We start from the raw sequence: 13,858 nt of genomic DNA, 5'->3' as shown, positions 1-13,858 counted from the left end.
AGAAGAAGGAAGTTTCCATCAACTGAAATGGGGAAGGCTGCAGGAAGAACAGAGTTTGGGGTAGGGGAGGACACAAGGGAATCAGGAGTTTAGTTTTTGGACTTGTTGAGATTGAAATGCCTATTAGATGTCCAAGGGAATATGTCAAGTACACAGTTGGATATATGAGTCTTGAGTTTGGGGAAGATTTAAATTTGGAAGTCATTAGTGAACAGATGGTTTTTTAAGTCATGAGACTGATAAGCCCACATATTCCAACCCAAATACAATTATTTGCTTATCCTTAGCCAAATTATCTAATCCCTCTACTTTTTTTTTTTTTCATCTCTGCAATGATAAGGTTAGGTTAAATAAGTGATTTTCAACTGTGTTCCGTGGAGCACTAGGGCTTCTGTAGACAGAGCTGCCAGGATCAGAGAGATGTTTGCTCTCCTACTGTCTTAAGCCAACAAGCAATCCTTTATTTTTAGTGAAGATCAGACATACATTTAGAGATGGTACAAATTTATATTTGTGATGTATACAGTATCATGGACTAAGGTGTGTGTGTGTGTAAGGTCATTTTCCAGATAAAAGAATGAATAGCATCTCATAAAAAATGACCCCATATATCTTTCCATGACTGGTCAGCTATGAAAGGGATATGTATAAATAAAGGTACACATTAGCAATAGTACACAGTTATCCCAAAAATGCTTGCCATTGTTAACAGGTACTCAAGGTTTCCTCTCTAAAAGATATTTACTGAAAATCATATTCGGAAGCTAGAAGATGCTATCCCATTTCTTTTAGACCCAATTAATGATAGTATTTCCTTTGACCCTGAGACCATGAGCAATTGATCATTTTAACTGTATAAAAATGCATGAAGTTAATGCTGGGAAAGGACCTTAGAAATACTTTAATCAAAAAAAAAAAAAAAAGGCCAGAGAGGGGAGTGCCTGGGTGGCTCATCAGTTAAGCATCTGACTTTGGCCAGGTCATGGTCTCAGGGTCCTGGGATCCAGCCCTGCATCAGGCTGTCTGCTCGGTGGGAAATCTGCTTGTCCCTCTCCCTCTGCTCCTTCCTCTGCTTGTGGCCTTTTTCTCTCTCTCTCTCTCTCTCTCACATAAATAAATAAATCTTTTATTTATTTAATCTATTTTTGTAAAGATTTCATTCATTTATCTAAGAGAGAGAGAAAGCATGAGCGGAAGGGCAGGACCCTGAGATCATGACCCAAGCCAAAGGCAGATGCCCAACCAACTGAACTACTCAAGCACCCCTAAATAAATCTTAAAAAAAAAAAGAAATTGGGGCACCTGGGTGACTCAGTCATTAAGCGTCTGCCTTCAGCTCAGGTTATGATCCCAGGGTCCTGGGATCGAGCCCCGCATCGGGCTCCCTGCTCCGCGGGAAGCCTGCTTCTCCCTCTCCCCCTCCCCCTGCTTGTGTTCCCTCTCCTGCTGTGTCTCTCTCTGTCAAATAAATAAAATCTTGAAAAAAAAAAAAACAACACTATGCTGATTTCAAGGTTGCTTCAGAAATGCCATTGAAGTTTACCATCAAGGCACTGATGTGTGCTCTTCCTGTTTTGCTCACCTATTAATTTTACAATCTTTATATTTTCCTAATCCATTAATTTTACATTATTGCTCTTCCAATTTTTCCACAGTCCTAAGGGTCACCCTTGCCGTTGCCTTTTGCCTGATGTCTGGTGTCCTAGTGGTGCTGCTGTTTACCCTCCTCCGCCACGGGCCCTGCTGGCACAGGGACCCCTATCGGAACATCTGAATAGATGGCTGGCTAAGGGCGGACACACCGGACCATCCTCCTGGGACACAGCATCTCTCAGTGATGCCTCATTCGAAGGACAGGCTCTCACCACGTGGACATCACCCTCCCCACACCCTTCCTTTCGAGCCTCTCTGGAGCAGGGTCTGAGCTCATAGGGACTGAAGAATGAACCCCAGGTTACCTGGTTAGGTCTCCTGATGGTTACACTCTTCATTGTAGTGCAGGCTTCTCATTCTTGGCTAGAAGGAGGCTCTTCTGCAAAGGATAGTTACACTCTCTGGCATGGATTTCTAGAAAGAAAGAAGAAATCGAACTCCAATCAGCCTTTTTCCTGCAAAGAGCAAAAGCTTACAATGTGTGACAAAGACATAGATTAAAGAAGACTGGAAAATGAGGACAATTAAACTAGAAGTAGTATCATGTAGGATGATTCTTAAGAAGTAAGACCCAGTTAGAAGGTATAAATAAATCATTTCTTTAGCTGTTAAGTAGATTTAATACAAACATGTACACACTCCTGAAAAGAAACTCCTACCCAGTGTTTGGTAGCTAACAGATTTCTGTATGTGCATATATGTGCTAAGACACATACATGCACATAGCTGTATTGAAACTGCCTTAGAGGTATTTCATTCTCAGAACCTGTAATATCAACTACTGTAATGGTAGCTCGGGTCATTTTCCCCACAACTTCTATAATGGGAAATAACTAGAAATTCCAGGCAGCCACGTTTCTTCTTTTTTACCTCTACCATCATCAGACCTAGATACTTTTATAGTTCCGATTTCTTTATTTTATCTTAAAAGTAAGAGATTTACTTTGATGAGAACTCTTCATGGCCATGATGAAATAATAATGTATTTGATCACCACAAATAGATCTGAATTTCTCAAGTGACAAACTAGAAAGAAAAGTGAGCTGAAGGTTGATGACACCCTGCCTCAGCTCTGCCCTGGCTTCAGACCAACAACTTGGAACAAGCTATTTTAAGTCTTTTTTTTTTTTTTAAAGATTTTATTTTTTATTTATTTATTTGAGACAGAGAGAATGAGAGACAGAGAGCATGAGAGGGAGGAGGGTCAGAGGGAGAAGCAGACTCCCCGCCGAGCAGGGAGCCCGATGCGGGACTCGATCCCGGGACTCCAGGATCACGACCTGAGCCGAAGGCAGTCGCTCAACCAACTGAGCCACCCAGGCGCCCTATTTTAAGTCTTAAACCTTGGTTTCGTAATCTAAAAATGAAGAGTCTGGACTAGATGAACATAGAAGTCACATCTAGTTCTCATGTTTGGTGAATACCTGTTCATTTCATGCTATGGACTGGTCATTGTCCAAGCAAGCACTTTCATGAATGATACCATTGCATTTAGCCTGAAATGTATTCTAAACAATCTTATCCCACGCTGAGCCTTTAACCATCCAGCTGGTGGGAAATTCAGTCTCATTCATTGGTAGGTTCTTTACCTTCTCAGGTATTACTAAAGGTCCCAGAACGTAATTGGTAGGAAGAGTTGGATAAGGGTCCTAGTCTAGGCTGCTGTCCACACTGGTCTCCAGTAAACACACTGTCCATTCCCACATGGTCTCCTGAAGGTAGGCACAGGACATCTGTGCATGGCTTCCAAGGCCACACACTTGGACTTCACCATCCTGACATTGTCCAGTCCCCTTCCTGGGGTGATGCCTATAAACCAGAAACCCTCCTAGAACCCTGCCCCATCTCTTAGTCTCAGGAATCTTCCTCTCCCCTTGGATTCCACAGCTTTCTCCTGTAAACTTCAAGCACTTACCTCTATCACTTTCTATATAATTCTCCCTGAGCCAAGGCTATTGCAAAAAAAAAAAAAAAAGCCTGCGAAGGAGGAAGTTGTGTTCTCTTGCCTGGCAACTGCTGCTTCCTCCTGCAACACAAAAGGCACGTAGGCAAAGAAATGCAAGATCTGGCTTCATTCTCAACCTGAGAAGGGGAAAAACATCTATAGCAGCAAGAACAAAGGACAAATTACTCTCTCTGTAAAGTAGCCAGCCATTTTAGTAACGAGACCATAACATCTTATGCTAATAAGTCATGAGATTTGAAAATAGTAGAAAATAGAACCATAAGTCATGGATTTTCTTACTTACTTAACATTGATAGAGGACCTATTTGCTAATCACTGACCTAAATGCTAAATTGTCCATACCTAATGTGATTATTAAGGTGTTTGACCCCAACAACAGCCTTATACAGGGTTGATAGAATGTAAAAGCATTCACAACCTTTCCCTGATATCATCTTTTAATACTGGCAATGGCTAAAAGGACCCCTACTTTCTATTGTTTCTGGAATTTTTTTTAAGATTTTATTTATTTATTTGACACAGAGACACAGCGAGAGAGGGAACACAAGCAGGGGGAGTGGGAGAGGGAGAAGCAGGCTTCCCGCTGAGCAGGGAGCCCGATGCAATGCGGGGCTCCATCCCAGGACCCCAGGACCACGACCCCAGCAAAAGGCAGACGCCTAACGACGGAGCCACCCAGGAGCCCCTGGATTTTTTTTTAATATCCCCCATTTCTCTTCCTTTACCATCTCTTGATTATTGTAAAGAAAGCTCTCACTCCCAACTTAATTGTTTCTTTTACCTTCCACAGAGCTGCTCTGTTGGTAAACACTGTAATTGTTTTTCATAGTCCATGACAGAATAAAAATCACAAGTGAGAAATGATCCATAGTGACAAAGAAGAGAACACAAATGCACTGTAACATTCCTCAGGAAATAAGCTAATCATCCATCTTTTGCAGAAAAATATGCAAATTCCCTCTACTGATAAAAGTGATCTTTTCAGATGGGTCAGAGAAGCTCTGTTGACGCGAGGATAAATATTGTTTGAAAGATAACTACTAGGAATGAGATAACTTCTGCTCTGCAATGTATTGCCCACTTTGGGCAATTTGAATCAGTATAGAGGCCTTTGTACAGGATTAGAATAATGTAGTAATTACCACATCAATGTAGGAAAATGACCTAACATAAAAAATATCAATATACATGTAGTAAAGTTCTAAGGAAATTGTAGGTAGAGAATTCCTAGCTAGAATGGCATTGCATAAAGAAATTATTAAGAGAATATGATTATAAAAAGAATAATTTATGGTATTAAAAGAGTACAAGCCTTAGAAGCAAACATTTTATTGGAAGTCATTCAACCAACAAACTTTTTTATATTAGAAATGGCATTTCTTCTCCCTGAATTCAGTCATGTTCCCTATTCTCCCAACTTCCTGTTCTCACTCTGTCTTGTTCTAATATTGCTAGCATTGATCCTTTCTTCATTGCCAGGGGAGTTTCTTGGCAAGTGAAAGCCAAAATGTGAGTTTTCTCCTTCAAAACTCTCTTTATAGAAACCCCCTTTGAGTAGTAATGGATGTGTGCTACATATTGATGCTTTAGACCAGGGCTGAATAATAGAAACACAATGCAAGCCACAAATAAGGACCACATATGGGTTTTAAAATAAACATAAAATTAATTCTAATAAAATTTATTTAACCCAGTGCTCTGAAAAAAAAAAAAACACTTCAACATGTAATTAGTCTTTTAAAAATTATTGAGATATTTTTCAGTTTTTTTTTTTAAAGTATTTGAAATCTGATGTGTATTTTACCCTTACAGCACATCTCAGTTTGAACTAGATACATGTCAAGTTTCAACAGCCGTATGTGACCAGTGGCTACCATATTAGACAATTACACTTTAGACCACAAGATGACAAACTTTTTGAAACAGAAAGTTTTGGATTGTTTTTTTTTTTTTAGTTTTTTTTTAATTTGCAAGATTCACTTTCCGGTTATTGTGAAGAAAAGAAAGTCATCTTTCTTATATGTATACATCTGACTGTTTTTGTATGTGTGCTGAATTGATCAAGGATTTTTCTGAAATGTTTTATTTGCAGACCTGTCTTAACAGCAGCACCCCAGACTTGTTCCAAAACCATCCAATACTAAATGAACTAGTTCATCTTCTTATAAAATTTCTAAAGAAGGAATCTGACAACACACTTAGAATATAAGTACTGTTAGATTGGGGGAGGAGTGCCTTTTAAATTTTTTATCAAATTTTTTGTTACAAGAAATTGTATTTAAAACAAAAATAAAATCATTAATACAGAAGGGTATAAAATACAAGGTAAAAGTTCTTTCTACCCACTTCCATTCATCAGAGGCAATCCTGTCAACAATATCTGGTTTTAGTTCTTCTAGTGACTAGCATGAATTTTATGAGCTATACTTATACCTAGATTTTCTGAAATTTCACATTTTTCACTGCTCTTATAATGCATGGTGTCCTCTTTCTTGTACTATTTTTTTTTCATTTTCTTGAAGTAATTTTTTTCTTTTTTTTTTTTTAAAGATTTTATTTATTTATTCGACAGAGAGAGAGACAGCAAGAGCAGGAACATAAGCAGGGGGAGTGGGAGAGGGAGAAGCAGGCTTCCCGCCGAGCAGGGAGCCCGATGCGGGGCTCGATCCCAGGACCCTGGGATCATGACCTGAGCCTAAGGCAAACGCTTAACGACTGAGCCACCCAGGTGCCCCTCTTGAAGTAATTTTTTAAAGGATACTTGAGCACTAAGCTTTCTGATTCTGACATGTCCAAATATGTGTGTATTTTGCCCTTCCACTTACCTATCAGTCAGCAAGGTATACATTCTCAGGTTGAAAACCATTTTGCCCCAGAATGTGAATGTAGTATTCTGTTGTCTTCTAACATACAGGACTGCTGATGAGAAGTCTGATTGGTATTATTCTCATCCAAAGTAAGTAATCTGGTGTTGTTTCTTTCTCTTCTTTTTTTTCTCTAAATCTTTTTAAGATATTCTTTTTATCCATGGAATTCTGAAATTTCACTAGAATGTATATAGGCATGTGTATCTGTTTCCTGTCTAATTAAATCTGGCTTATACTTGTCTTTGACTCAAGAAAATTGTATTCTTGAACTTGAAATTCCTGGATTTATCCTCCATGCTCAACTTCTCTCACCTGTTTTCCAGCTTTTTAATATTTCTCTACATCCTAGGAAATTTTATTTTCCAGAACACTAATTTAGTCTTCAGCAACTCTGTTCTTTTTTTATTTCTAAGAATACGTTCCTATTTATTGATTGCTCCTTTTTCATAATGGCCACTTATTTTATGAATGTAATCTATTCTTGAATCCTTAAGAATCCTACTTGGGGGGCGCCTGGGTGGCTCAGTTGGTTGGGCATCTGCCTTCGGCTCAGGTCATGATCTCAGGATCCTGGGATCAATCCCCATGTTGGGCTCCCTGCTTAGCAGGAAGCCTGCTTCTCCCTCTCCCTCTGCCCCTCCACCCGCCCCCCACCCCCGCTTGTGCATGCTTTCTCTCAAATAAATAAATAAAATCTTAAAAAAAATCCTACTTGGAATTTTTTTCAAGTTCTCCTCTGCTCCCTAAATTACCTCTGTTTCTCAGGGCTCAGTTTTAATTTATTAATCTTGGACTTTCTCTTTCATGCTCTGGGTTTTTCTCAAATATTCAGGAATCATAATCCACAAATGAAGAATTCTATGGATTAGTAGGGATGGCTGGTCTTAATTTCCCTTTTAGTCATGTATATCTGTTTTCCCAACAAATATCTTCTTGAATAACTGCATTAAGATTCTCGTTTGCTTGGAATATTACTTACAATGTGATGAGCGAAGCTCCAACCTTATCTGTGGCTCCCTCAGAATGAATCACGTTCATCTCTTGCGGGTCTGACTACAGTTTCCCCATTTTGACTTCTTCATCAGTTCAATCTTATCTGCTTATCTTTGAAGAATTTCACAAGATATCTGATCTGCCACTGCCACTCTCTGTAGCACTGTTAAGATTTCATTCTTATTTTTAACATCTTTTATATTACTGCAGGAAAACATTGGGAGGAAGGGAAGTTAGGTGCAATAGGTCTTTTTTTTTTTTTCCCTAAACAGGAAACCCTGAGTTTGTTTTTCTAGCAAAGAGGTCTATAACTGTGTCCATCAAAGTTAAGAAAGTTAGCCATGCCATTCAGTGAAGGAAAAAGAAAAAAAGACATAACGCTATGTACACAATTTAATTTAATCTCACCAACATTTGCTAAGTGCCCACTCTTAGAATGAAGTAGGGTACCTAGTTTCTCTCATATTTTTCTTTTTTTTTTTTTTAAGATTTTATTTATTTGTCAGAGAGAGAGAGCACAAGCAGGGGAGTGGCAGGCAGAGGGAGAAGCAGACTCCCCGTTGAGCAGGGAACCTGATGCGGGGCCTCCATCCCAGGACCCCAGGATCATGACCTGAGCCGAAGGCAGATGCTTAACCGACTGAGCCACCCAGGCATCCCTCTCTCATATTTTTCAAAGAGAATCTAGCTCAAGGAAAGGTTAAGTACCATTGTGCCATTATTTGATATAAGGAATACAGTACTAAATTATTTGTAGACCCTGCCTTCATAAAGCTCACAGATACATAATTTCTTTAAGTGGGTTTTCTGTTTTTACTAGCTTATATTATTTTTCCTTCACGGTGCCTCAAGGACTTGGCCCTTCCTTTGTAGTGCTGTCACCAAATTTTACCCTTCAGTATATGTCTGGTTTTAAACCACATGGCCTCCTCGTCCTTCCAGTTAATTTTGCACAAAACGTACATATTCCCCCTGAAGGTCGCTGTAGAAGTCTGGACTGTCTTACCAAGAAGGGGCCTGGTGGGCTGCCAGGGTATCCCCCAATACGAGAAACCTGGGAGCCTTGATGACTGGTGAACGAACACAGGACCCCATAGGCAACTGCTCCAAATGGGGACTGATGTCACCAGCTTAAAGTTACTGTCTCAGAAAGAGTTTTGGGAGGTGGATTCCCTCCACCCCGGGGGTTCTGCAGCTGGTTCAGGACTGATTGAAACTCTGCAGGCCTGGAGACAGCTGACAAGATATGTTCCAGTGGAGCCAGGGACCTAGAACAGAGCACCTATAGGGAGAGGCAGGACCACAGGAGTACGTGCATCTGCCTAACCCAAGCCGTAACTGACACAAATGTGCATTTTCTCCCTGAAGGCCAAGCTGGAGAAATCTGGACTGCCTTGCCAGAGTTGGGGTGCACAGGATATCCTCCAGTAAGAGACACTTGCTGGATGGAGAAGCCAATACCCCATCGAACAGCTAGTCCAAACTGGGGCTGTTGCCAGTTTAAAGCTGCAGACTCAGAAAGCTTTGGGGGAGTTGGCCTCCCTCCTCCCTGTAGGCTCATTCTGGAGCTCCACAGGCCTGGAGTGCCCCACAGGCTAAGGCCAGCTGACAAGGTGTGGTTTGGGCCTGCACACACCACACAGTTCTGGGGAGCCAGCGAACTGGAAGAGGGCAGGTGTAGGGGTAGGCTGGGTCAAAAGAAGAGGCTGTTCCAGGTATCCGGCATCTTCCGAATTCCAATCTTAACCTACACAAGTGCACATATTCTCCCTCAAGTTAAAGCTGGAGGAATCTGGACTGCCTTTCCAGAATGGGGTCTGGCGAGCAGCCGGGGTATCCTTCACTAAGACATACCCGGGAGCCTCGATTATTGGTATAGACCTTATCCGGCAGCCAGTCCAAATGGGGACTGCCTGTGGGCAGTCTAAATTGCCTCCCTCAGAAAGAATTTTGCACGGTGTGCTCCCTCCACCCTAGAGGCCATGCAGGTGATTCTGGACTGGCTGGGGTCCACAGGCCCGGAGGGCTCAGGGTTCCCAAGGCAGGCTGACGAGGTATGTACAGTAACAAGGACCAGAACTGGAAGAGGGCAAGTGTCTGGAGAGGCCAAGTCTCATGGGAGCGGGCTGTTGGGGGTACAAGACATCTGCCTAATTCCAAGTCTTAATCAACACATATTCATATGCAGGCATACCTCAGAGATATTGGGGTTCAGTTCCGGTTACTGTAATAAAGCAAATACTGCATTAAATGAGTCAATTGAAATTTTTGGTTTCCCAGTGTATATAAAAGTTATATTTGGGGCACCTGGGTGGCTCATTTTATTGAGAATCTGACTATTGATTTCAGCTCAGGTCATGATCTCAGGGTTGTGAGATAGAGCGCCGCATTGGGCTCAGACTGCTGAATGTGGAGCCTACTTAAGATTCTCTCTCTCGGGGCGCCTGGGTGGCTCAGATGGTTAAGCGTCTGCCTTCAGCTCAGGTCATGATCCCAGAGTCCTGGGATCGAGCCCCACATCGGGCTCCTGGCTCAGCCGGGAGTCTGCTTCTCCCTCTCCCTCTGCCTCTCCCACTGCTCATGCTCTCTCTCTCTCTGTATCTCTGTGTCTCAAATGAATAAATAAAATCTTTAAAAAAAAAAAAAAAAGATTCTCTCTCTCCCTTTGCACCTCCCTGCTCATGCTCTCTCTCTCTCAAAAAAAAAAAAAGGGTATATTTATACTGTACTGTAGTCTATTAAATGTGCAGGAGCATTATGTCTAAAAAAAATGTACATACCTTAAAGAACACTTGATTGCTGAAAAATGCTAACCATCATCTGAGCTTTCAGCAAGTCATAACCACTGATCACAGATCACCATAACAAATATAATAATGAAAAAGTTCAAAATATTGCAAGAATTACCAAAATGTGTGGGGCGCCTGAGTGGCTCAGTCGTTGGGCGTCTGCCTTCGGCTCAGGTCATGATCCCAGGGTCCTGGGATGGAGCCCCGCCTCGGGCTCCCTGCTCGGCGGGGAACCTGCTTCTCCCTCTCCCACTCTCCCTGCTTGTGTTCCCTCTTTCGCTGTGTCTATGTCAAATAAATAAATAAAATCTTTAAAAAAAAAAAAAAAGAATTACCAAAATGTGACACAGAGACACAAAGTAAGCAACCGATGTTGGAAAGATGGCACCAATAGATTTGTTCAATGCAGGGTTGCCACAGACTTTCAATTTTTAAAAAATAGAGTATCTATGAAGCACAATAAAATGAAGTACGCCTGTATTCTTAAGATTCCTTTCGCACCCTTGTTCAAGAATATACATTGGTTTGATTCAAACTGCATTCTCTATAAATACTTGTTGATTTACCGAACCGATATTACTTTTGGTGCTAACTGTATCACCTTTTGATCAGTTTCAAGCTGGAGGGGTTTCATGAAGCCCCACCTCAAATTCATTGATTACAGAGACATTGCCAAACTATAACTAAACCAGTAGTTCTCAAAACTTCAGTGTGCATAAGAATCTACAAGGATGCGGGCGCCTGGGTGGCTCAGTTGGTTAAGTGGCTGCCTTCGGCTCAAGTCATGATTTCAGGGTCCTGGAATCCAGCCCCGCATTGGGTTCCCTGCTCAGCGGGGAGTCTGCTTCTTCCTCTCCCTCTGCCCTTCTGCCCTGCTCGTGCTTTCTCTCTCTCTCTTAGGAGCGTGCACTCTCTCACTCAAATGAATAAATAAAAAATCTTTTTAAAAATATTTTTTTAAAAAGAATCTACAAGTATGCTTGTTAAAAATTCAGATTCCCAGTCCTCAATCCCAGAAATTCTGATTTAGTAAACCTAGAAATTTGCCTTTTTAGCAGTTATCACATCTGATTCTGCTATAGGCTGTTCCCGACCTTGCTTTGAGAAACCCTGCTCTAAACTATGCAGTAAAGCCCTCAGGCTGAGCAGAACACTTACCTGCTACTTAGGTTTATCTACTCCATCAAGAGTCTGTGAAGTAGGGCATCTGGGTGGCTCATTCAACTCAGGTCATGATCTCAGGGTCCTGGGATGGAGTCCAAAAAAAAATAAGAGTCTGTGAAGTAACTCAGAGGTATAAACTGCCTTAATTAAGTAGACATCAAAAATGTATTTTCAAAAAAAGAATCATAGAAGAAGTTGGAAACAAGCTCACATTTTGAAATGTAGTTTTAGTAAGTCTCACCTGAAGAATAGAGAAAATTAAAGAATTAAGGCCTATTAAAATTGTGGTTTTAAGAACAAAGAGTGATGGCTCTTCAAAAAGGTCAGCCATTCACAATTTGTGGTTCCCAAAATAACTGACTGTGTTATTAAATGAATAGAAATATGTTTACAGTGATCATATTCCCAGGCCCAAGCATAGGAAAAATAAACTTACAATGCAATAAAATATTTGAAACAGTAACTTCCCTGAAAAAACCTGGGGCAAATAGTAACCTTACCAAAGCTAAGTAAGTAATATACCAATACCAAAGCTAAGTTAAGTAACATACCAAAGAAAATTTAAAGCCAAACTTTATTTTTTTTATTTTTTTAAAGATTTTATTTTATTATTTGAGATAGCGAGCACAAGCAGGAGGGAGGAGGAGGGGAGAGGGAAGAGGGAAGTTGGGGAGGAGACAGAGGGAGGGGAGAGGAAGAGGGGAAAGTGGGAGGGGAGTGGGGTAGAAGCAGACTCCCCGCTAAGTAGGGAGGGAGGCCGACAGGAGGCTGGATCCCAGGACCCTGAGCTCATGGCCTGAGCCAAAGGCAAATGCTTAACTGACTGAGCCACCCAGGTGCCCCTAAAGCCAAACTTTAATATGTAACTCTTTGTTGTTGTATCTTCTAAAAGAACTTGGTGGTACTTGTTAGTACCACCGTTTCCTGTCTATCTTCCATTCCCCTTACATACGTTGTACAAAGTAAATCATACTTGAATAAGATAGATGGGGGAAAATAAAACACATATGTCCCTTCTTCAATCTTTATAAGTGTATTTTTTCCTTTTTTTTGGCAATGTCTATTCACATATATGTCTGATCTACCTATAATCAAATTATTTTAAAATTTTATAGAAGAGGAGCCAAGTCTTTTAAACCAAATTTTTGTCAAGTACTTATGTGTTAAATGTTACTATTCTTGGGGCGTGTGGGTGGCTCAGTTGGTTGGGTGGCCAACTTTTGATTTTGGCTGGGGTCGTGATCTCAGGGTCCTGAGATCAAGCCTGGTGTCAGGTTCCGAGCTGGGTGTGGAGCCTGCTTAAGATTCTCTCTCTCCCTCTCTGCTCCTACCCCCCTCTAAAAAAATAATAACAATAAAATTTAAAAATGAAAAAAAGGTACTATTTTTCGTGAAGTGACTCAAGGAGAATATTATTCAAAAGCATTATCAAACATGGGGAACAAAAGAGAATAAGGTAGTGGAGCCAAATTGCGTGGGTTCAAATCCATGCTCTGCCACTTACTAGCCATATGATCCTGGGCAAGTTATTTAACATTTCCATGCCTCAGTTTCCTCATCTGTAAATGGGAATAATTATAGTACCTACCTCAGAGAATTGTTATAGGAATAAACAGGTTAATATTTGTAAAGCACCAGAAACAGTGCCTGGCACATAGTAAACACCATATAAGGGTTTGTTAAATAAAATATTGAATGAAAAGACAGGAATTTATCATTCCCAGCTAAAAATTTATGATTTTGAGTTTTATAAAGTTAAAAGAAATAACCATGAGATGTCATTTTTCATTAACTCTCTGTATAATCTTGAAAGCAGGGTTTTTTTTTCCCCCAATCTTCTTATACCACATCTTGAAATGACAACTATTATTAAAATGATGAAAAGTTTCATTTGGTGGAAGAATAAGAAAACTCGAGATCTTATTAAAAATATTACTTTGGTTGGGGATTTATTTCTGAGAGAATATAATATTCTTAATGTTCTCCGGAAAAATCAAAGCAACTAGATTTTTTTTTTTTTAAGATTTTATTTATTTATCTGAGACAGAGAGAATGAGAGAGACAGAGAGTACCTGAGAGGGGGGAGGGTCAGAGGGAGAAGAAGGCTCCCTGCCGAGCAGGGAGCCCGATGCGGGACTCGATCCAGGGACTCGATCCAGGGACTCCAGGATCATGACCTGAGCCGAAGGCAGTTGCTTAACCAACTGAGCCACCCAGGCGCCCTCAAAGCAACTAGATTTTAGCACAAGGTGAACTGTAATAGAATGCATAGAAAATAAAAGTCATTAAAACATGAAGATTCCACAGTGAGGCCAGCTTAAGTTATTACCAATTCAGTGGGAAGGTAGATACTGCAAACAAACCAAAAACAAGCAAATGAGTGGTTTTCTAAAGATCTGTTATCTTGTTAATGATAGAATAATTTC

General features: G+C 40.7%; 1 protein-coding gene across 2 annotated transcripts in view; it reads left to right on the top strand.

Moving 5' to 3' along the window:
* ACP3 (acid phosphatase 3) overlaps positions 1 to 2,834 on the top strand; it is a 44,960-nt gene extending 42,126 nt beyond the window's left edge. Inside the window, exon 10 of one of the 2 annotated variants that reach the window (XM_021678895.1) lies at positions 1,656 to 2,834. In XM_021678895.1, the coding sequence (XP_021534570.1) occupies positions 1,656 to 1,774 (119 nt within the window). In that variant the 3' untranslated portion in view covers positions 1,775 to 2,834. The remainder of the gene's footprint in view (positions 1 to 1,655) is intronic. The other variant, XM_021678893.1, reaches the window with a different exon arrangement.
* Positions 2,835 to 13,858: the final 11,024 nt, after the last annotated feature.

Source organism: Neomonachus schauinslandi, chromosome 1, assembly GCF_002201575.2.
Source record: "Neomonachus schauinslandi chromosome 1, ASM220157v2, whole genome shotgun sequence".
In the NCBI taxonomy this organism is placed as follows: Eukaryota; Metazoa; Chordata; class Mammalia; order Carnivora; family Phocidae; genus Neomonachus; species Neomonachus schauinslandi.
Note: the sequence above shows the minus strand (reverse complement) of the source record. Positions and strands in the feature narration are given on the sequence as shown.